This window comes from Carassius auratus, unplaced genomic scaffold (genome assembly GCF_003368295.1).
Source record: "Carassius auratus strain Wakin unplaced genomic scaffold, ASM336829v1 scaf_tig00015095, whole genome shotgun sequence".
Taxonomy (NCBI): Eukaryota; Metazoa; Chordata; class Actinopteri; order Cypriniformes; family Cyprinidae; genus Carassius; species Carassius auratus.
The window spans coordinates 32,104-54,036 of NW_020524544.1; the positions used below are offsets into that span (position 1 = coordinate 32,104).

General features: G+C 34.0%; 1 protein-coding gene across 1 annotated transcript in view; it reads right to left on the reverse strand.

Annotated features, from left to right (window-relative positions):
• Positions 1-18,587, reverse strand: part of LOC113074552 (neurobeachin-like) — a gene marked incomplete at its 5' end in the record, with an annotated part of 31,479 nt that extends 12,892 nt beyond the window's left edge. The window contains 8 exons of the mRNA XM_026247415.1: positions 1,447-1,539; positions 2,064-2,161; positions 2,814-2,876; positions 4,374-4,453; positions 13,877-14,045; positions 16,413-16,565; positions 17,607-17,716; positions 18,453-18,587. Of these exons, the coding sequence (XP_026103200.1) occupies positions 1,447-1,539; positions 2,064-2,161; positions 2,814-2,876; positions 4,374-4,453; positions 13,877-14,045; positions 16,413-16,565; positions 17,607-17,716; positions 18,453-18,587 (901 nt within the window). The remainder of the gene's footprint in view (positions 1-1,446; positions 1,540-2,063; positions 2,162-2,813; positions 2,877-4,373; positions 4,454-13,876; positions 14,046-16,412; positions 16,566-17,606; positions 17,717-18,452) is intronic.
• Between the last annotated feature and the right edge of the window lie 3,346 nt (positions 18,588-21,933).

The window sequence follows — 21,933 nt, forward strand, 5'->3', positions numbered from 1 at the left end:
ATACACCTCACAGCTAGTGTCAAGCTAGCAGGAACAGGCCTTGATGGCCACTGAGCTTGGCTCCTTTTCAGTGGTGTCAGGTACAGCACCTTCAGTTTTTCTCACAGAATAACGAAGCAGCCACATCATACTTGGAGAACTGTGACTTTCACAATCACAGACTACCCAACAGCAGATCATGCTGAGACACCGTCAGGATGCTAAGCCTCCTAAATGCAGTCCTGCCCAACAGCAGGTACAGACAAATGGCAACCAGAAAAGGTAACCACTCAGCGATGGATACACTTATGATGACAAAAAGCAAATGTTGATTGTATGTGCACTCTAGGCTAACTGCAGTACAAGTCTGCAAATGTTATTGGGTTTGTTAAGCTCTAAAAACAGTTCAGATGGCAATTACCGTTTTAAAAGCTCACTTTAGTGAGTGTGCTTATCTGCATTTGACACAGCATTCATTCTTCGGCTCAATCTCATATTCACAATAAAACATTAGCTTTGCAATGTAACTAATCACCATCAGGAACACACACACCATTTCCCAATACTTAATACTATTATTGAACATTACTATTATTTATATAAAATATCATTTATTGAATAATAATATTTAATAAACAACAACAGTCATAATACTTGCTAGGCAATTCATTCAAAAGTACAAAGGTAGCGTTCTAATATACAACATTTAAGTTTTGTTAAATATAACGTGAAGGGATTTTGCCCTCATCCAAAACAATTTGCTCTGGAACAAATAATAGATTCATGAGATCAATTACACCAAAAATATTATATCTCATGTTTAACCGCTATAGAGACATCAGAGCCAGCGGCACATTTCAGAAGAGCTGGCCGTGGTACACATGCTGCCATCAGTGGGCAGGAATAGTTTACATTATTTACATGTGAGGGCAACATAGAAACGTTATGTAATGCAAAATACAGAACATAAAGCAAAAAGAAAAGTTGATTATGGTTGCTGAGCAACATCACAGCTTAGTACATACAAATGACACAAGGTCATATGCGTATTTATCAGCCAGAATCCAGAGTGAATAACAGTTTTTTTTTTTTTTGTCTTGTGTTTTACATAATGTGTAGCTGTTTTTGCACTGATGCCAGATGAATTCATGTTTTAAATGAATAAAGGTACTATCTTTTGGTTTGCATCCATAACAATCCAAAACAGTCATTTTAAATTCTAATATTTCACAATATGCTGTTTGTATTGTTTTTATTTATTCACTAGTTAAAAAAAGCTTCTGGGTAGATTACTGTATCTGACTATAGGTACCAACAGCCCTGGAGCCAAATGGAGACCATTTAAAAATAGCTTTAAAATGTAATAAACATATTACTGATGAGGACTCTGTCCTTATGCAAGCACAGATTTCACCTTGTCGGATACACTTGAGAAAAAATAGGAGAGAGAAGAATAGATGCACTCACTTGTGGCCTAAGTGTTTGAGGAAATATGCCAGAACTTTCAGAGCCTGAACTTGGATACTTTCACTCTTGGAAGCCAGTAGTTTGTACACCACCCTGAAAAGAAATGAAATTAAAACCAAAAAAAATAAATAATCTTAATTTAGTTCAATAAATTTCATGGGAAAAACAAAGAACCACTGGGAAAATGCCAACCCCTTTTTTTTTCAGTTCATCGTGTGTCTGCTGCTAAAAAATGAGAAACTGGCAGACAGTAATAAGTAATACTAGAGAGGAAATGGCATTGTGTAAAACACCATGAAGCTGTTCATCAAAGTCATATCAGTTATTTTTAGCCAAACCCAAAACTTCAAAAAGTAACAAAAAGTAAAACTTGCAAATAACTCTTATCAAATCCATCTATATTTCATTAGCTTGACATGCAGGGTGTGAGCTTTATCCTGCTTGTCAGAAAAAAATAAATAAATATGGAAATATCACTGCAATTCCTATGTTGAGTCCCATGAATAATAAATAATTTTATCATGTAGGCAAACTCCATCATCAGAGACTAGATGAAAAATAATGAATTTTGACTGTACGTGTGTGAACTAAGAGGTTGGAGTGAACTCAGATCTCACCGGATGCCGTTCCTCTTGTCAAAAGCAGGAATCATGGAGGCAGAGTGCTCCGACATGAGAGCCACCAGCAGCTGAAGAACATCGTGGAGGTTCTCATCCTGAACAGAGTAAAACACATAAGCATTTAATGGAACCCTTTGCTCAATTCAATTCAACTCCAAAACTAAACCAAAAGTTTTTAAAGGCCAAGCTATTCTTTAATGGGAATATTTTCTACATTTTAGAATAATAGTAAAGCATGACAACTACTAAATAATGGGAATATGTAAAGAAAAGAAAAATAGTGACTGAAAAATGTTAAATGAACAGTAATATTGAAAAATATTATTACAAATTAAAATACCCACTTTCTTGTTCTTTTTTTTTCATGTGATGTCAAGGCTGAAATTTCAGAAGGCATTATTCCAGTCTTCAGTGTCACATGATCTTTCAGAAATGCTTCTAATATGCTGATTTGCTGCTCTATAAATATTTCTAATTACTATCAATTTTGAAAACTCATATTTCCTTCTTTTTCTTTTTTTTCAATTCTTTGATCAACTTAAACTCCAAAAGAACATAACATAACATTACATAATTTATATGTTTCTGTTTTTTGGGGGTGATTATTATTAACTATCTGGCCCGAATTAATAATAATATAATGATTTAAAGGGGCATAAAACTGGGCCATATATATATATATATAAACAGAAATGTGTCAGATTCAAATGCTCTTCTGATGGAAAACTGAAATAGGTGAAGACTCACCTCATGCATGGTCAGCAGGTAGTTGAGAATACTTTGAAGCTCGTCTTCTTTAACACCTCGGTCCTGATGAATATAATAAAAATAAGAAAACACTGAACAATGCTACTCTTGCAATATGCTGTTGCTAAACCCCCAGCTGCACTTATAAGCTGCTACTGACATCCGCATGCTGACAGACTATGAAATCTAAATAGAAAAAAGAAGATAACACACAAAATATCAGTTATTTCAAATTCATTGAGGCTGTTTGTGTTTGCTCAAATTACTGTTCACAGCAAATTTGGGTCCTGGCTTTTAAAAGCTGTCTCTTATTATTAGGAAAGCAGCGTGAACTGTCTGGTTGTGGCGGTGCTGATGAATGCACACGTTTCCCATTACTGCAAGAGCACAGGCAGCTTGAGAGCTAATTGTTGTTTGCTCGTGCCTTGGCTACCTGACAGATTTTGTGATTTGTTAGCACTGGTCTGAACAAGTATTCACATTTTCCTAGGGTCTTGTTAGAAAATTGTAAACAGCTGGGACTGGTGAATGAGAGCGAAAACAGCCCCAGAGCTCTTGTTCTCTTTACTTTGAGAAATCAATACATGTGTATTTGTGACAGGCACACAATTAAAATTAAATTCACTCTATCATTCTGAAAGGTTAAATCTTTTACAGCAAGGTTATATCTCAGGTCCTGTAACATAGCCTTCACTTCTTCATATAACAATGACCTACAGTGTGATCAAAAATAAATAAATAATATATTTTTTTAAATGTATGTATCAAATAAATATAAATTATTTCTTACATTTATTTAAACTATTTTAAAACAGCAACAAATGTAAACAATCATTCATAATTGTTAATTTATATTTAAATAATTAGAAAACATTATTAAGACAAAAACGTATTTTATTTTATCTTATTTAAAAAAAGAAGTTTTATATTGAGCAGGATATATCAGCTTTCTAAATGTATTTGAGCAAAAATATTGCAAACATAAATGACTAACTATTCATTGTAATTAAAACAATTAAAAAATATTTGATAAAAGAAAATTTGTTTTGTATATTGTTTTGTATTGAGCATGACATTCCAACTTCCCAGCTGATTTTTAGCCTTACCAAAATAAAATAAAATATGAATAATTATTAATTATAATTTGTCCTACTCAATATAAATGTTTTGAAAATTATTTTATACAATTATATATATATATAAAAAAAACTAATTATAAAAAATTAAATATATTGAACAGGACATTTCAACTTCCAAAATGAATTTTAATATATAAAGTATATTGATGAGCATGGGTACATACATTATGATATCATGTCTCATTAAATTTTTTCATGATCCTGTTAAATTCAGTTCTATTCCTGCAGAGATGTTTCTGATATGGCTGATATTATAAGTATTTATCTTGCTACGCACTACAGTTAAACTATAGTTAATATGCTTTCAAGGGTGGTAAGATTGAGGACAGATGTCAAATCATTATATTTGTATTATTATTTGTATGCATATGGTAAATATTATCCAGTTACACAATATGTGATCGCATTAAATGCTGCTCACCTTCAGTATGAGCTGTTTGAGGAAGAGCAGCATGAAGGCTCTGAGGGAGGCGATCTCTTTCTGCGAGGGCCGAGGACCGTCTACTAACACAAAGTCACAGTGGAACGGTTACAACAAACTGCACTATCTCTCAAAAATGTGATGTTTAATGTTTCACAGACACTGGCGTTAAATTTGTAGCAACAGTGTCAAAGAGTGTCTTGCTCTCAGTCAGTGGAGAGCCACTTCTAGCAGTCGAGAAGAGCTTTACAGAAGAGCCAAGCCCTTAATAACTCCAGACAGAAAGACAGTGAAAGTTCAACAGGCCACAGTTCAATTCAGCAACATCTGCGATGGTCTCTCATCCTCCTAGAGCTCCTTTTGAGCACAGTGTGCATCAGAGGTGGGTAGAGTACCCAAAAACTTTACTCAAGTAAAAGTAAAAGTAATTCTAGAAATATTTACTCAAGTAAAAGTAAAAGTACTAGTCTTGAATAGTTACTTGAGTAAGAGTAAAAGAGTATCGGATAAAAAATCTACTCAAGTAGTTAGTTACTAGTTACTTTGGGTCATATATACGGAGCCTTTTTTTATTTAGATATATAGATAAAATGTATGTAATGTATGTGTGTGTGTATACATGTATATATTTCATCAGCCTTTACTCCAATTTATTATAAAACCCTGTCTGTTTACTTAAGTATCAGGTTTCATGCCATAACATATTTTTAATACGACTGACTTTATATTAAATGTGAATTTAACATTGAAATTTAATGTGATATAAATATTGCTACTAATCTTTTATTGTTCAGAAAGAGAGCAAATAACATTTACATTATTAAAGATCATTTTCAATGACAGTCTAGATTTCAATCACTCTCAGAAACTCCCATTAAAATCACTGAAACTGTTAACACTGTGAAATCAATATCTTAATTATAGATTCGTGCACACATCTGCACTTTGTTGTTTCTGACGAGAGAATTCGCCAGAAAGAGGTATTCAGTCAGTGAGCGAGTGAAGGAAGCACCGACATTTCAGCGATGACTCGTCGGAACACCTCTGATTGGGCATTGCATTCAAAAGAATCGTGTGTGATTGGTTATAATGCGCAGCGCTGTAAAAACGCGTCTGTCTCTGGCTCAGCGCCAGCAAGCGATCACAGATCTGAATTTAACAGCTGATGATATGACTTGCTGAACGTACTCGCACCGTTGTGATTGTATTAAAATTAATAAAATTTTAATCGGCTATTTTTTGTCTTTTGGAAGCTGCATTCAACTTGACTCCCCTCTGTTATAAGCCACACGTACAACAAATGTCTCAGTGGTATCGTGTACTGTAATCGAATGTAGCTCAAGTTATTACCTGTTAAACAGTAGACAGCACACACGTTCATCTAATAAGGATCTCCATCACAAGCAAACAATAGCCTTTGCAGATTTGCTTTCAATTCAGTGCAGTTCCATATCCACGTTTTCAACGCTGCAGATGATCTTAAACGTTACAACTCTCTGAGTGAACCGCTTCAGACGCTCAGCGCGTGCGGCAGGGAGCTGAACGACTCATTCAAACTGATTCATGAACCAATTCACTCGTTTGCCAATTGGTTTGATCAAGCCTTTGAACAGAATTGACTCAAAAGAATGAATCATAAGCGAATGGGCATCGCTCATTGCCCAGAGAAAAGTAGATGGCGCGTTTGGAATAAACTTAAGCATTTCTAACATTTATTGCATTAAAATAAAGTAACGAGAGGAGCGTCGCCCACAGTAACGAAGTAAAAGTACAGATTTTTCCCAAAAAATTTACTCAAGTAAGAGTATAAAGTACCCATCTTTAAATATACTCCGAAAAGTATTAGTTACCCAGAAAAATGACTCAAGTAAATGTAACGAAGTAAATGTAACTCGTTACTACCCACCTCTGGTGTGCATGTGTGACAGCTTTTCATTTGAGTGTTTCACTGCAAATGGTCTAAGCATTGATATGAAATGAAACACAAATTGATTAGCTGTCATATTCACAGATTCATCTCAGGAGGTCTGATCACCACCAATAATTCGTTACTTCACTGTCTGAAGTGATCAACTCCACTTCATTCAACATGTCTTTTTCCCTATTCATCTGATAGCAGCAACCAGCAATTTTTGATAAAGTGATACAGTATGTCTCTAAAGGTTTCATTCATCAAGAATTGTGAAGCATAATTTTAAGCACCTGGAGCTGTTTTTCCCTTTACCTCAAAATAAAGATCAACATGTCCAGATTTAATTTCACTATACATTTCTGAATAAATTAAGGCACTCCAGTTACTCATTATAAACATAAATATTTATTTAATATTAAAGTGGATATTAAATAATCCAAACATGCATTGAATAAATACATTCAATTTTCTTAATTTTTCATCCAAGTTTTTGTCCTTTGACAAAAGTATGCTTTAAATTAAGCTAATTTTATCCGAATGATTTAAGTATTTAACTTGTTTTAAATTATTTTAGTTGGCAACTATGTGCAAAAAGACTTAAATTAATTGAATACTGTAAAAACATGTTAACTTCGACATGTATTAGACAGGTAAGTTGGGTAAAATACATGTCATGAAAACATCTTCAGATTAATTATAAGTATTGTCACCTAACAAAAAACAATTAGAGACTGTTTACAATATTGAAATATGACTGACACATGTAGATCTGTGTATTAGCTTCATTGTCCGTGCAAAATGAATACTATGCTTGTGTTGTAGGCATAACTGATTAATATTATTTGCAGAATACGCATTTGACTGAACTAATCAACTCACGAGTAAAGCGATTTTAATCAGTTTACCAGGGTTCAGCTCTTACAGCTCCAACATATTTTAATTATTGTCAAAAGTGCCTTTAATGTTGATAACGGAAAACAAACAACAACAGTAAAGATTTTCATCAATCATTTCATTGACAAGATTAGCATTGCTTTTATTAAAAATATTATCTAGTTTAGTTTAAGCATCTGCAATTGACCGCACATTGTCTGCATCCTTTACTCAATGTGATGATTTTAAAAGCAAGCACTTTTTAAAGTGAGATCATGGGATGTTACCTACCCGGTCAATATGTTGAGTGATTATATAAAGCATGCATATTTCTCTCTAAATAGAACCCCCCTAAAAATCTAAACAAAATAGATTCCTTAGCCCACATTAATCAGCACTGTCATTATAGTAATAAAAAATAACATCAAACATATCATTTCATTAGTAAACAACATAATCTGCAATCTAAGAGACTTTGGAGCAACTGGCCATAGATTGGTGCCAAGTTCTTCTCCAAATTGAGCAAAACAAAGGGGAAAATTTATTTGTAAAAAATTTGGCTGTCTACTGGATCTCATCAGAAGATCAAAGTCATGATTAAAGCAAAACTAAACCGATCAATAGAATGACTGATATCTCTTTTACTTAAAAACACTTCTTCCCGTACCATTTAATTGATTTTGAATATGAAAACTCACTGCAAACGCTGTGTCTTATTTGCCAAAGAATAATAAATCTGGCATGGCGTCAAACAGATAATCAATGAATTTGTACTCTCACACTGTGCACTCTTAAGTCATCCGATCATCCTTAAGATCGGCCCAAACTGCAGCACGTATCAAAACAGATCTGCAGGACATATACAGAAATTAAATTAAAAACGATCCCTTCAGAGGGTGTAAATGTTAATCCAGGCCACAGAAGATATGCTGTAATTTGTTTTGGAGTCAGAATACGACTTGTCTGGGAAAATGAAGTCAAAAGGAGGGAAATGTAATCGTGCTCCTGGAGTTTTACACAAAGCTTTCACACAGCAGAACTGGACTTGGGTTTTGACCGGCTAAGCATTAACAAATGTGAGTAACTTTACATAAGTACATGAACGTAAATACTCCCTCGCTTCTTGCTAAAATACCATAATCCATAATATCACTTTCTTCAGTGAAAATTCCATCGCTTCTGATTCAGACAAGATAACTTTTTCACTAAAGAAAGTGATATTATGAATAAATGGCTCATATTTGTAGCCGGGCAAACTAGTTTGAAGTTAAAAACATAATGAATTTGTTTCTTACAAACACAACTTGTCATTTCAAGAGACGTTTACTGATTGACTGGAGTGTTGTGGAGTACTTATTGTAATGCTTTTATCGACTATTTGGACTCTCATTCTGACGCCACCAATTCACTGCAGAGGATTCATAGGTGAGCAAGTTATGAAATGCTATAATTCTATACATTTTCATTATTGGATGAACTATTCCTTTAACATAAACTGTCTTCTTCTACATTCCTTCTCTTCAGAACCAGTTTGTAGTAACAAGAAGGCAACAGTTTCAATATGTTTCAACTGTCAACATGTTTCTCCAACTAGCTAACCAAACGACAACACACTCGATTTAACTGCACAAACATCTACAGACAGCTCTATCAGCGTCTTGAGTACTGAGGTTTGTTATATGCAAGAACTAAAGTTAAGTATGCACAAAAGGACTGTTCGCTTGTCTGCTTGATGCTTCTTGAGGGAGTCTTTCTATGTTCTCCAAGACACTGTTGAGAAAAGACTGTCTGTGCTGTTGAAAACAATAAGCAGGAGTGATGCATGACTTTAATTTGTGAGGTCTTGCTTTTAGAGAGAGAGTGTGTGAGAGAGAGAAAGGTTTGTGGTTAGCTGATGTGACTCCAATGTAAAACAGAACTCTTTGTTGCAGTAATTGAACACTTCATTATGTTATACTGCTTTCTCTATAACCCATTCCTTTGTGGGGAAAAAATAAATAAAAAATAAATAAATAAATAAATAAACCTGCATTTGACATATGAAGAATAAATCAATGTGGACTGCCACAGAGAACCACCTACTTGGCAAGCCACAGACAAATTCTTTTACATGCTTTAGAAGAGCTGCTCAAAGACCTCTTCACCTGGAGTGACTGTGAAACGTGTTTGTGTGTTTCTTTGTGTGTCATGGGGGTTTGGAGGTTCATGATGATGTATTAATCTCAGTGCCAGCTGTTCTTTGAGATAAGATAAGATAAGATAAGTCCTTCATCTTCTGCACTTGTGGGTTTATGTGTGTGTACGCTGTGTTATATTCTTTAGATATCCATATTGTTTTTATCATATTTCTAGAAATGCATGTGTTGTTTAATGTCAGCCTGAACAATAAGAAAAATTCAATATCTGAGTGAAAGTGCTAGCAAATCTGTACTACTTTCTTCAAAAATATCACAATTCCTGAATTTGTTATTCTTTCCAAAGATCTGCTTTATTAACATTTTAAATGAATGAATGAATTATATATATATATATATATATATATATATATATATATATATATATATATATATCTGTCTCAGAACCAAAAAAACAAAAACAAAACAACAACAACAAAAACGACAATTGCATTGTTACAAAATATTAGTTAAAAATAAATGCTGTTCTTTTCATTTTCAGTTTCTGTTGATTGTAGAATATATATTTTTTTACATTATTTAAAAATAGATAAAAATAAAATGAAATAAGTAATACATTGTTGATTGTAGAATATATATTTTTTTTACATTATTTAAAAATAGATAAAAATAAAATGAAATAAGTAATGCAACAAAATGTATAATAACAATATGTGTCTTTAGCAGCATATTAATTTGATTTCTGAAGGATCACGTGACAGAGTAAAGGCTGCTGAAAATTCATCTAAGATGTCTAAAAATAAATCACATTTTAAAATATATTCAAATAGAAAACATTTATTTTATATTGCAATAATATTTCACAACATTATTGTTTTTCCTGTATTTTTGATTAAATAAATGCATCCTTCCAGAAACATTTTAAAAACATTTTAAAAATCTTACTGACCCCAAACGTTTTATATATACTGCCATAGATGTTCACATAGGCTCATTTGTCTTAACTTGCATTAAAAAGGTTTCTGGCACATAAACTTATGTTATTTACAACATCTTAACCTCCACATGAAACTCTCAGTATGAACTAATATTTTACTACATTGCTTCTACATTCATAGACAGCATAAGGCAATTTTAAGTGCTTTAATTGTATTTCCAGTGCCTGGCATCCTTAAAAACAGCATTACCTCTGACCACTAGGAATAAAAAAGTTTTTTTTTTTATAAATTAGAAAACTACAGCGGTGATCTGATTCTGTTTGTGTGTGGAATCCAAACAAGGCTCACGGGCTAACAACACAAAAAAGCTTCAGCTAAATCAGAAATCCAATCTACTACTAAGCCAAATTACAGGCTTACCCATATATCGCTTCATGAAAAAAAAAAAAAAAAAAACCTGGAGAAAAGCAAATCATGACAATCTGTGAAGATTTGCTATTACTATCCCTTTCTTCAGGCTCACATGAAACACACTAGAATCATTTCAGATTGTGATAAAGACAGATGGTATATCTAACGAAGATTACACAGTAATCATACACACTTACTATTGAAGATTATTAAGAATAAAGAAGATGAAAGACTATCTTGTCTTGAAAGGCAGCAGGCACAGAGAATAATAGACCATGATAGATAACCGTGAGCTCAATGCGTCCGAAGAACATGTAGTCGATTCATTTCAGCATTTATCTGTGCAGCTGTATCTCCCGTGTGTCTCTAGCGCCTCGTCAACAAATTTACAGACAAATACACTACCGATCAACTGGTTGAGATCAGTATGATTATTATATATATATTCTTCATTAATTCTTATATTTAACAAGGACTGACAAAACTGATCAAAGACTAATTAGACAAAATACTAACATTTAAAGATTTAATTCTGTTTCAAATGAATGCTTCTTTTGAACTTTCTACCTTTCAAAACATGTTTGAAAATCATGTTTTCCACAAGAATATTAAGAAGCACAACTATTTTTAACATTAATAGTAATAAGAAATGTTTCTTGGGCATCAAATCAGCATATAAGAATGGTTTCTGAAGGATCATGTGACACTGAAAACTGGAGAATTGGCAGCTAAAACTGTATTTATTTACTTTTATTTTTATGAAAATGTATTTTATTTGTGATAAATGTATTATTATTATCTATTTTTACGTTAGTAAGGTAGTTGTTATGTTGCATGCTAATAAGCGACTAGTTTACATTAAGAATTAATCCCTAATTTAAAGTGTTACCAAATGTGTTTGCCAGCTAAAAATGAGATGCAGTTGATGAATTGGTAACTATACTTAAAGGATATTTTTGTCAAAAGATAACACTTACGACTGAAACAAAAAGCTCTGCAAAAATAAGCACTGAATATTCAAAAGTAGCCATGCATCCCTGGTGCTAAATTGTAATCTATAGCTCTTGATGCTTCCTTTTGTGCAATATCAGCTATGGTTATGCTTTGCTCATATTTTGCACAGAATCCAGATCACAAAACCTTGCAGGAGCAGAATAAAACAAATAATTGAGAACAATTAGATTTCCCAGTCCCACAGTGAATGTGCAAGCATGCTGCGTCTCTGAAATCCTTTTAATCTGTCTGTCTTCTGCTTATTAAAGTCACTAAACGCCATCAGGCTAACATGAATTCCTGTATAGACAGTCAAATTATGCAGAATTATCTCTCAAAGCAATTTCTGCCTTGCTGTGTTTTAACAAACAACTAAATTGTTCTAAAATGGTCGAGAGCATAAAACAAACTCCTGACCTTAAAGAGAGTGATTTATTCAGAGAATATTTGTGAATTATTCAGAGGACATGAAAGTCTAAAAGATTCTAGCTGTGGGTGCTTTCAGCTTCAGCAGGATTTGTTTTTACAGAGAGGACAGTGGACGCTCTTGCATGAGGAAAGAGAAACAGAACAGAAGAGAGGAAAGAGAGTGTGCACCTGAAAGTGTTATAAGACAGGAAAGAATAGAAAAGTACAGTTAAAAGCCACGATCTATAAAAAAGGCAGTGAAGAGACAAAAAGAAAAGGATATTTTCAGCCATGAAAGGCTAGTTGTGTGCTTCCCAAGGTGAGCCATGTGGAATTCAGCCCACATGGATACTTTAGTGTCTATCACAGTGTGAAGCTTTCATGGGTTATTACTCTTCTGTGCTCTTTCTACCTCTGTACAAAGGGTTTAAAGCATGGTTGAATCGGTGGGAGAGAGAAATTGTGCCAAATTTTAGGGAAAAGGACCAGCATGAAGCTTGGATTATTTAAAAGTGCTGCTTCTCATCAGGAGGTGACAGCGGCGGGGTGAAAATCCGAGCCAATGTCGTCACTCATAATAACTGCGGACATGACGAGGAGACAGAAAGAGTCCATGAGAAGCACGTGTGGGTGCATGGGGAGTTCACATAAAACACTTTTATTCAAAGTGGAAGATTGACTGAGGTGAGGTGGTAAAACAGTCAAAGTTGTATGTAATTCAACAATGCTAAACTACATTAAAAGAAACATGAGACCAACCTGCTGAAAAACTTAACCCTGAATTAGTGTCCCTACTAGGTTGTTTTAGTTTATATTTATTTCATGTTTGCATGTTTGAATATAGTTTAAAAACTTGACTTAAGTAATTCTGTTATTTTTTAGCAAGAAATATATATTTAAAAAAATATAAAATAAACAACATGAATACATAATAATACAATGTATTAATATGATTATGATTATTATAAAGTATATCATATGAGTGATATTGAATGGTTAACATGACTGCAGGTAATAGTAAGCATATGGAAGTGAAATATGTTTGGCCATTTTTATTCCTGCAATAACTTTGGTCAAAGGTTACAAGTGTTTTTTAAAGAAAAATTATACAGAATAAAAATTAAAATTAAAATGTCACAATTTTCCAAAGTAACACCGAAAAACATGTTTTGGAATTTATTTAACAATAATTAATAAAAGAAAATGTATTATTTTACATATTTAATAATCATACCTAATAGGTGTCACCCCATTTTTGTTTCTTTATTGCTTCAGAAAAGTAATTAACAGAATACCAAATTGCAATACATTATTAAATAGTGGCTGTAAACTATAAAAAATATTAAATAAAACATGCAATCTATATATACCTTTATATATAATGTTTAGGTCTAAAAACATTAGTTTGTTTATTATTGTTCATTGTATATTATTTACATGAATTTGGATTAATTTATTAAGATTAATTTAGATTTATTTGCATGAAAGTCAAAAGTTGCCAGAGTGTGTGTGTGTGTGTGTGCGCGCGCATGTTTTTGTGACGTATCAGGACACAACTCTGTATAATGACATGGGTATGACACAGGTATTACAGAGAAGGTGACTTATGAGGACATAACCCATGTCCCCATTTTTCAAAACGCTTATAAATCATACAGAATGAGTTTTTTTGAGAAAGTAAAAATGCACAAAGTTTCCTGTGAGGATTAAGGTTAGGTGTAGGGCCATAGAATATACAGTTTATACAGTATAAATGCCATTACGCCTATGGGATGTCCCCACTTTTCACAAAATTAAACGTGTATGTGTGTGTGTGTGTGTGTGTGTACAGACCCAGGCCTTTGGGTGTGATGCCACTGATGTGGGCCGGATTCACAGCCCAGTAGTAATACTTCAAGATGTGCATGATCTGCAGCACAGTCCCCACTCGACGGATGGTGTTGTAGATGGTTGCTGTGCCAATGAACTCTGCTGAGAGGTACGTGTACAGTGAGAGCTGCACCTGAACAACAGCAACACACACACACACACACACACACACACACACACGGTTACAAAAGGTTACAGCTGCCTCAGATAAGAATACAAAACACTGATGATTACTTTTCATTGTCTTTCTGTTGTTTCTTAACTGCATCCCAGGATCCCTCATTACAATTCATTTCTTGTTGGATATCCATGGGAGCGACACCTCTGACCCGGCTAGCTCTGCTGCAGACCAGCAGATATGGTTAATATTTTAGGGTGAAGCCGAAAGTCAGAAGGTGCTGTGGTTTGTTTGTGAGCAGCAGGTCAGGCCTGACTAGTGATGCGCTGCAGGAGGACAAAAAACGCTGATGGCATAACTCATCCAATTACAGGCCACACATGCAGGCAGACTGGGCTCTCAGTCAGTGAGGACAGGAAGGGATGATGGGAAGGAATGGAGGGAGGATCAAAAACATGATGCAAGTCCATGAACTCCTCTGGCCTGAGGAGAGAGCACCGCTGCTGCTGCTGCTTGTGCTGCTCAGTTCATTATCCTCGACTAGTCTCACACTCTCTCTCTCTCCCTCCCTTTATGTTCACTTCCTCTCTTTGCTTTTCATGTCTCTTCCTGTTTTTCTCCTACAATTTCCTCCTTCCTTCCATCCTTGCTTTTTTGTATTCATTCATCTATCCATGTTTTCTTTTTTCTTGTTTTTTCTCCTTTACTTTTATCTTTTTCCTTTCTTCTTTTGTCATTCTTTTCCCTTTTTACCTTCTATCCTTCCTAACTTTTTTTTCCTTCTTTCCTTTTCTTCCTTCTTTCTTTTTCTTCCTCACTTCTTTTCTTTCATTCTCTTTATTTTCCCTTTCTGTCTTCCCTCTTTCATCCATATACCCATTTTCCTTTTTGCCTCTTTTTATAATTTTTTTGTGCTTCATTCAGCCTCCTTTGCTCTTTTCTTTCTTTCTTTCTTTCTTTCTTTCTTTCTTTCTTTCTTTCTTTCTTTCTTTCTTTCTTTCTTTCTTTCTTTCTTTCTTTCTTTCCAATGCATTCATCTAGCTGTTCAGTTTTCATTATATATATATATATATATATATATATATATAATATTATATATATATATATATATATTATTTTATTTTATTTATTTCTTTTCTTTTTCCTTCCCATCTTTTGTCATTCCTACTTTCTTTTTTTTGTTCCTCACATCTTTTTTCTTTCACTTTTTTCCCTTTCTATATTTCTTCCTTCCATCATCCATATCCATTTTTTCTTTCTGTCTCAATTTTGTCCCTTTTGGATGCTTCCTTCTACTTCCTTTCCTCTTTCTTTCTTTCTGTCTTTCTTTCTTCATCTAGCTGTTGATTTTTCACCTTCTCATCTTCATTTTGTTTGCTTTTTTCTTTTATCTGTTAAGTTTTCTGTTTTTTTAATTTTCTCCCCTTTCTTTTGTCACTTTTTTCCCCTTTTCTGTTCTTTTTTCTTTTATTCTTTCTTTTTTGTCCCATCATTCATCTATCCACTTTTCTCTTAGAGAAAACTCCCACAATCTCTCTTCTTTCGGACCAAGGGTTTTTGTTTTGATCGCGTATATGTTTTGGTCTCTCCTTTATTAATTCCTGACAGTCAGCAGCCGTGCAGAGCAACACATATTATCAGCACAGAGTCTGGCCTCTTTTAGGAACGCCTCATCCTCTCCTTCATGGGTCATAACAAAACAGGGTCGAATTTAAAAAAAAATATATATATTCAAAGCTTGAACGTCATTCTAAATCAACCAGCCATCTGTGACAATACTGCAAATGCTCACAAGACACTGAATTGTAAATCTTTTTTAAAGAAAACTCTCACTTTTCTTCATGGCTGTGATTTTCTGTTGAAAGAGGTGACAGACTGTGAAGTTGTCATTGTCAAAAAATCCTGAAGAAAAAGAAGCAATTTGGGAGCAGTAAGCTATTTCAGTATTAAGCTTTCCTTGAGCAAATAAGTGTCTGCTTTTTAGATGACACAACATTAAATGTATTAACCAAGAGAGATTGGTATCAAAAGTCGATATAAAAGGAGAGATATAAAAACTTATTTTACTTCTACTTTAATTTCAAGTGAAAAAGATATTCAATGAGAATGCACTGAACAAAACGTTCTGTTTGATAATCAAGAAACCTGTGACGTCGGACAAAAAAATCTTCAGACACAGCACATGTTGAGTTTAGTTTGTTCTAATGTGAACACTAAAGAGTTCATTCTCTGCCTCATGTTTCTTCTGCTAATGTTACCCTTTGCTCATCTGACGGGTCACTGCGGTCTCCTGACACCAGTGTACTCAGAATCTCCTAATTGCAGTCATGTTTCATCGGGACATACCTGAGTATCTTCTGGAAAAGACATGCCCTTGCTCACCTTTGCGGGTATGTGAATCCAAATAGCTGCGTTGAACAGGATATGGTCACAGAGTTGCTTGAGGAGAGGCACACCGTGGCTAAGGCCGTTCAGGTATTTGGCGAAAGCGAGGAACTGCTCCACAACGGCCCGGGTGATGTGTATTCGAGATGCCTGAGAAACAATTATGAGATTTTTTGTCTCCCAAACCAACCTCTAATTCTCAGTTTCCTTATAAAATAAGTGAACCAACCAACATCTAAAGCTTCAAGCCGTCACTTGACTTTGCAGCTAAACAAAGACTTTGACTTTTTTTATAGAGACTTTTCTGTGTTGTTAGTCTCAGCTGGCAGCTGAGGTCCAGACAGGTGCGTGGTGTGACACAGGAGTGAGTAAAAGAGACACAAACAGATGGCTGGCTAAGTGTGAATGGGTCATGTAGCTCAGATTTACAGCTGCTGCTGTTAAATGACAGAATGAGTCTTTTACTCAAAAGCCAACTTCAGATGAAGCCAAGGGTATATTGAGACTATGAAAAAAGGACAGCTATAAATAAGTAAAGATAGCGAGCAGAAAAGAACATAATGACACTGGGTTAATTTGTATGTCATTGCAATAAACCCATGGACAGGGAGGAATATAATAACGCTGTGTAACTAGCGTTCACCATAGAAATGCTGAAGTGTGTGTTTGCCATTCATCAACCATAAATGCACCATTCCTAGCAAGTGAATTTAGTGCATGTTTTTTTTTTTTTTCAGCTCATGCTTACAAAAGCTTGAGTCAATCAAGGTCATGACAACTCCTTCAGAAAAGCACAAATATTAATACTCTTTTACCCTTTTAAAGAAAGGAGCAAGTATTTGTGAATCGAGTAAACGCACAATTTGTCCATTACACATCAAAATCCCTTGAGTTTTTGCAGTTTTTAATATCCAAATTAATGCACAAGTATAAGACATTCATATAAGCTGATTTCCCAAAGAGTGTAAACAATGTGGTGCTTTAAACATTATTCTGTTTAGTTGACTGGCCCAACATAATAGCTATGGCCCAACCAATGCTCCTGGCCATAGAACTACCAATTTGTCTGAACAATGGTTGGGGAAAACTTATTTCTAAATTATTTTTGAAATTCCGTTTTAAAAAAAAATTGCACACTTCAGCTTTAACCAATCTAAATATAAAGAAAAACAAAGAAAACAGTGACATCACCTTTTCCAGCAGGTACCCAATTACCAGGAAACCCTTCCCACCAAGCATCTGCTCTTGCATTGCCACGGAGCTCTTGAGTAGCTCGAACAGGAAGGCCAGGAGAGTTAGAACTGTACAGAAAACATCTCATTACACAAATATACTGGGTAAACTATGCAGATCCAAAATCTGCATTGACTTGCTGACCAAATATTGATGGAATGGATGGTAAAAACATCCTGCACTTGATATATTGCTTAGGTTATTGGCTGATATTATTATTATTTCATTTATCCGTATCAGCTAAAATTGGATATTTAATTGTGGATTCATTTATATTTAGATTACCTCTGTCGTCATCTAAACCGAACCTACAGTTGATGTTTAAAAACACTATTATTTAATAACACTTAAATTTAATGTTTAACAAATCTCAAAATAAATATTAATTTTGATGCCTAAATTTTAATTTTAGTGTTTTATTAGAATTTTTATATCTAACATTTACTAGTTATTGGCCATAAAATACAAAAATAAATAAATAAATAAATCCTACTGTTTAAAGTTTTGGGTTGGCAAGAATTATTTCATGTTTTTGAAACCACTGAAGCATAACAAGGGTGCATTTATTAGATCAAAAACACACACGTTTCTGTGAAACCAAAGCTGAATTTTTAGCTTACATTCTAATATGCTATTGATGAAATGGTTGAGAACATATATGCTGCATATATTTGGATTTTTTTATGTTTGATTTTGTATTTATTCCGGATTTAAAGAGTAGATTAATCAGCATAAATCAGCAATTTATTTGAAAAAAACATGACTTCAATCAACCTGAATGCATCCTTACTGAGTGATCCTTACCACACTGTGTTCTCCACTTGGCTTTCACTTTGCTGATGGAAATCCAGCTGTGCAAAGAGAGGAAACAGCACCTGGATACCACCAATGGAGTGAATGGCACTGTGAATGGAGTGTGTAACGATGGCCTTTCACATCCTATAAAGAAAAAGAAGGAAAAATCAAATGAATTAGAAGTAGTGGTGGATGCAATTCAGTAATTTTTGCATTATCTTGTATATTAGCTAACAATGCAGCATCTAATTAACTAGTGACATGACAAAACCATTATGGGTTTATTTTACTGTAGCACTAAGAAAGTAGAGACGCAGTCTCAAAGCATTAAGCAGACATTTACCCTGTAGCATTAGAGCATGAGGCGAAATGCACGAATATGGACGGGTTTTCTCTGGTGAGGACTCCAGGCAGAGCTGAGCGTCTGTGCTTTGGCGTTGTAAGTGAAGGAAATGCTGTTTGCAATTCCCCGTCATACAAAACTTGCCTTATGATGGTCAGCCAGGTGGATATCATTCTCTGATTTAAATTTAAAGGTGCTCTAAGGGGTAAAGAGAGAAATATAGACCAACACAGAAAGAAGATCTGGTCTAAATTTGACTCTAAAGGTGCATAACACAAGTGCATGTTCAAGTGAGAACAAAGGTGAGATAATTCAACCAAATATGACAATGTACAGTAAATTTAACATGTCTTAAAAATAGTATCTAAATCATATTGCTCTAATGAGCTTATTAAAGGATTTACTATTCCTTGCATGAAAAGGAGAAGATACTTTTTATGGAGTGATTAAATCTTATCCAAAGTCGTGGAGCATGATGAATAATAAAATGAGCTTCAGGTGACATGAAATAATCATGAAGGATGAAGTAGGGGCGATGTGGGAATCCCCCGACTGAATTCTATCATTCATGAGATTGTTCGTGTTCTGTTGAATCAAAGGCCTACGGCCCCAACACCTGCAGCACACCCCGGGTGATGATGTCATCCAGATGTGACCAGATGTGTGTGTGTGTGTGCATGCATGAGCATGTCTGAATATCATTCTATACACAATTAAGGGCAGAAAACCTTATTTTCCCCAAAGATGCACATTAAATGTTCTATGTTCAAAACTGAAATCATTTAATATGCTGATTTTTTACCATTTCTTATTATTTTCGTTGTTTGAAAATATTTTTTGTGACACATTATTTTATTGTTGAAAATTAAATATTTTACTACATATTTTTGTAGTGATGCACTAGTGTTTCAATCTTTTTAACAAAATGTATATTTGTATTCAGCAAGGATGCATTAGATTGGTTTAAAAATGACTGTTAAGACTGTAATAATAATATAAAAGTTTTTCTTTCCTATACATGCCGTTCTTTTATATTTTCCCAATACTGAAAAAATGTGTGCATAGTGTGAAATAAATAATTTTATTTCTTGCTATATTTGTATAAAACAACAATAAATAATTCTAATAGTTCCGCACCACATTTTTGTTGTCATATGATTTATTTCAATCAGTTCATTCATTATTTTCCATTAATGTCATCTGCAGCTACTTGACATTTTTAATCAAATTTGATGTAAAGCTGCCGTAAATGTTATGTAAATTAGGTTATACTTTATTCTAAGGTATCCTTGTTACAGTGTAAATTAAACGTTTAAGTATTAAGTAATATTAATGAATTACTGTACTCTGTACTTATATGATTAGAATCTGGCTTAGGTTCACTTGCATGTAATTATGCATTGTTAATTGTTATTATAATAGTAAGTATAATTAACGTGTAACAAGGACACCTTAAAATAAAGTGGTTACCTAAAATTACCATAAACAAAAGATTAAAAAACAACTACTGATTTTAATTTTCAATTCTGAACAGACATAAACCTCTACATTCAGAAACGACTTGGCTCTTTATATTCATATTTCATTATCCATGTACTAAACTGTGAACCAGTGTCTGTTTAAAGATGAGGGTGTTTGTAATTAACTTGTTGTCGTTAGATTATTGCCATGTGGATACAGTTTCCAAGGCAATAAACTTGATTAAAAAAATATATAATATATATTTTTTTTTTTTTTTTAAATTTGTGAGCAAATTAAATATAGCATTAATACAAATAAAAAATATATCTATTTAGCTGTTGGTTAGCTTTATTGTTATCTTTATTCTTTTGAAAATGGAGAATAGAAAGAGAAAAAGAAACACATATCAGATTTGCTGGTCTGTATGCTTATTTTGACCTGAAAAGATGTTGTTTGGTTTACTCTGCTTGCTGAACAGAGATAGGCTAAATGTCACCTGTTGCTGGTCAGGTTGCTGCTGCAAACATATGATAGAGCACAAAGCAAATCTCAAAATCCTCTAGACGGACTGGAAAATAAATACCACAGCATGTTAATGGATGCTGACAGTTTTGCAAAAAAGCTGAAAGCACAGCATGAGAAGAAAATAAACCTGACAGAATGTCGGGCGTAACGTCTGAAACACTTTTGTCAGAAACTGATGTAATGCTCACATGTTTTCTCCTAGTGAGACTTTGCAATAGCAATAGTGCATCTGTCTTCCCTGACAAAAGGGAGAAAGACAAAGAAAGGGACTAGTACTGCTTCAATCCAATTAGGGTTGGGCGATGTCTACAAATTTGGCATCGGACGATATCTACAATGAAACATCGCAATGGACGATGACATCAGCAGAGGAGAGGGTGGGGGTGGAGTTAGGGGTGTGCCCAAAGCGTGAATCTATAACTGATTAGCACATTTATAGTTAATAATGAGAGAAGCAAACGCAGGTCTACACAAAAATCAAACGATAAAGATGATCAGAAGACAACAAGATGCTGTTCAAAGCAAAGTTCTGAAAAAAAAAAACACAGTATTTGCACATCCTTCCATCAGATCCTAACATCGGGAAAGAGTGGAAGAACTTTATTTTTAATGATGATCCAGACTGTGTCAGTAGGAACTTGGTCTTTTGTTCACTTCATTTCACCATGGATTTCTTTTACAAACAAGGCACAATTCTAACCAGAATTTTTCTGCAATACTGAAACTAAAGGACGATGCTGTGCCAGATATATTGGATCCGACAATAATGTCGCACCACACAAGTGTGAGTAACTGTTTTTATTAGGTGATCACTATTGTTTTGCCTGTTATTACAGATAGTTTGATATGTACTAAGCATTTACGCTTTTTTATTTTACCTAAATCACAGCAGTGTCCATCTATGTCCATCAACATACTGTTTCAATCATAGCAGTGGACATTTACTTCTGAGTCTACAATCTGCCATGCTTATTCAAACATAGTGTTTAGATGAGGGAAGGTTAGTAAATAGCCTTTTACTTCTAAATTATGATGTATATTGAGTGTACAAATTATGATTATATGTGGACCTCAGAGAAAAGTAAAAAAATAATAAAAAAAATATATTGAATGACCCCTTCAACTTTATTTAAAAAAGAATCATGGTTTCCACATGAGCTC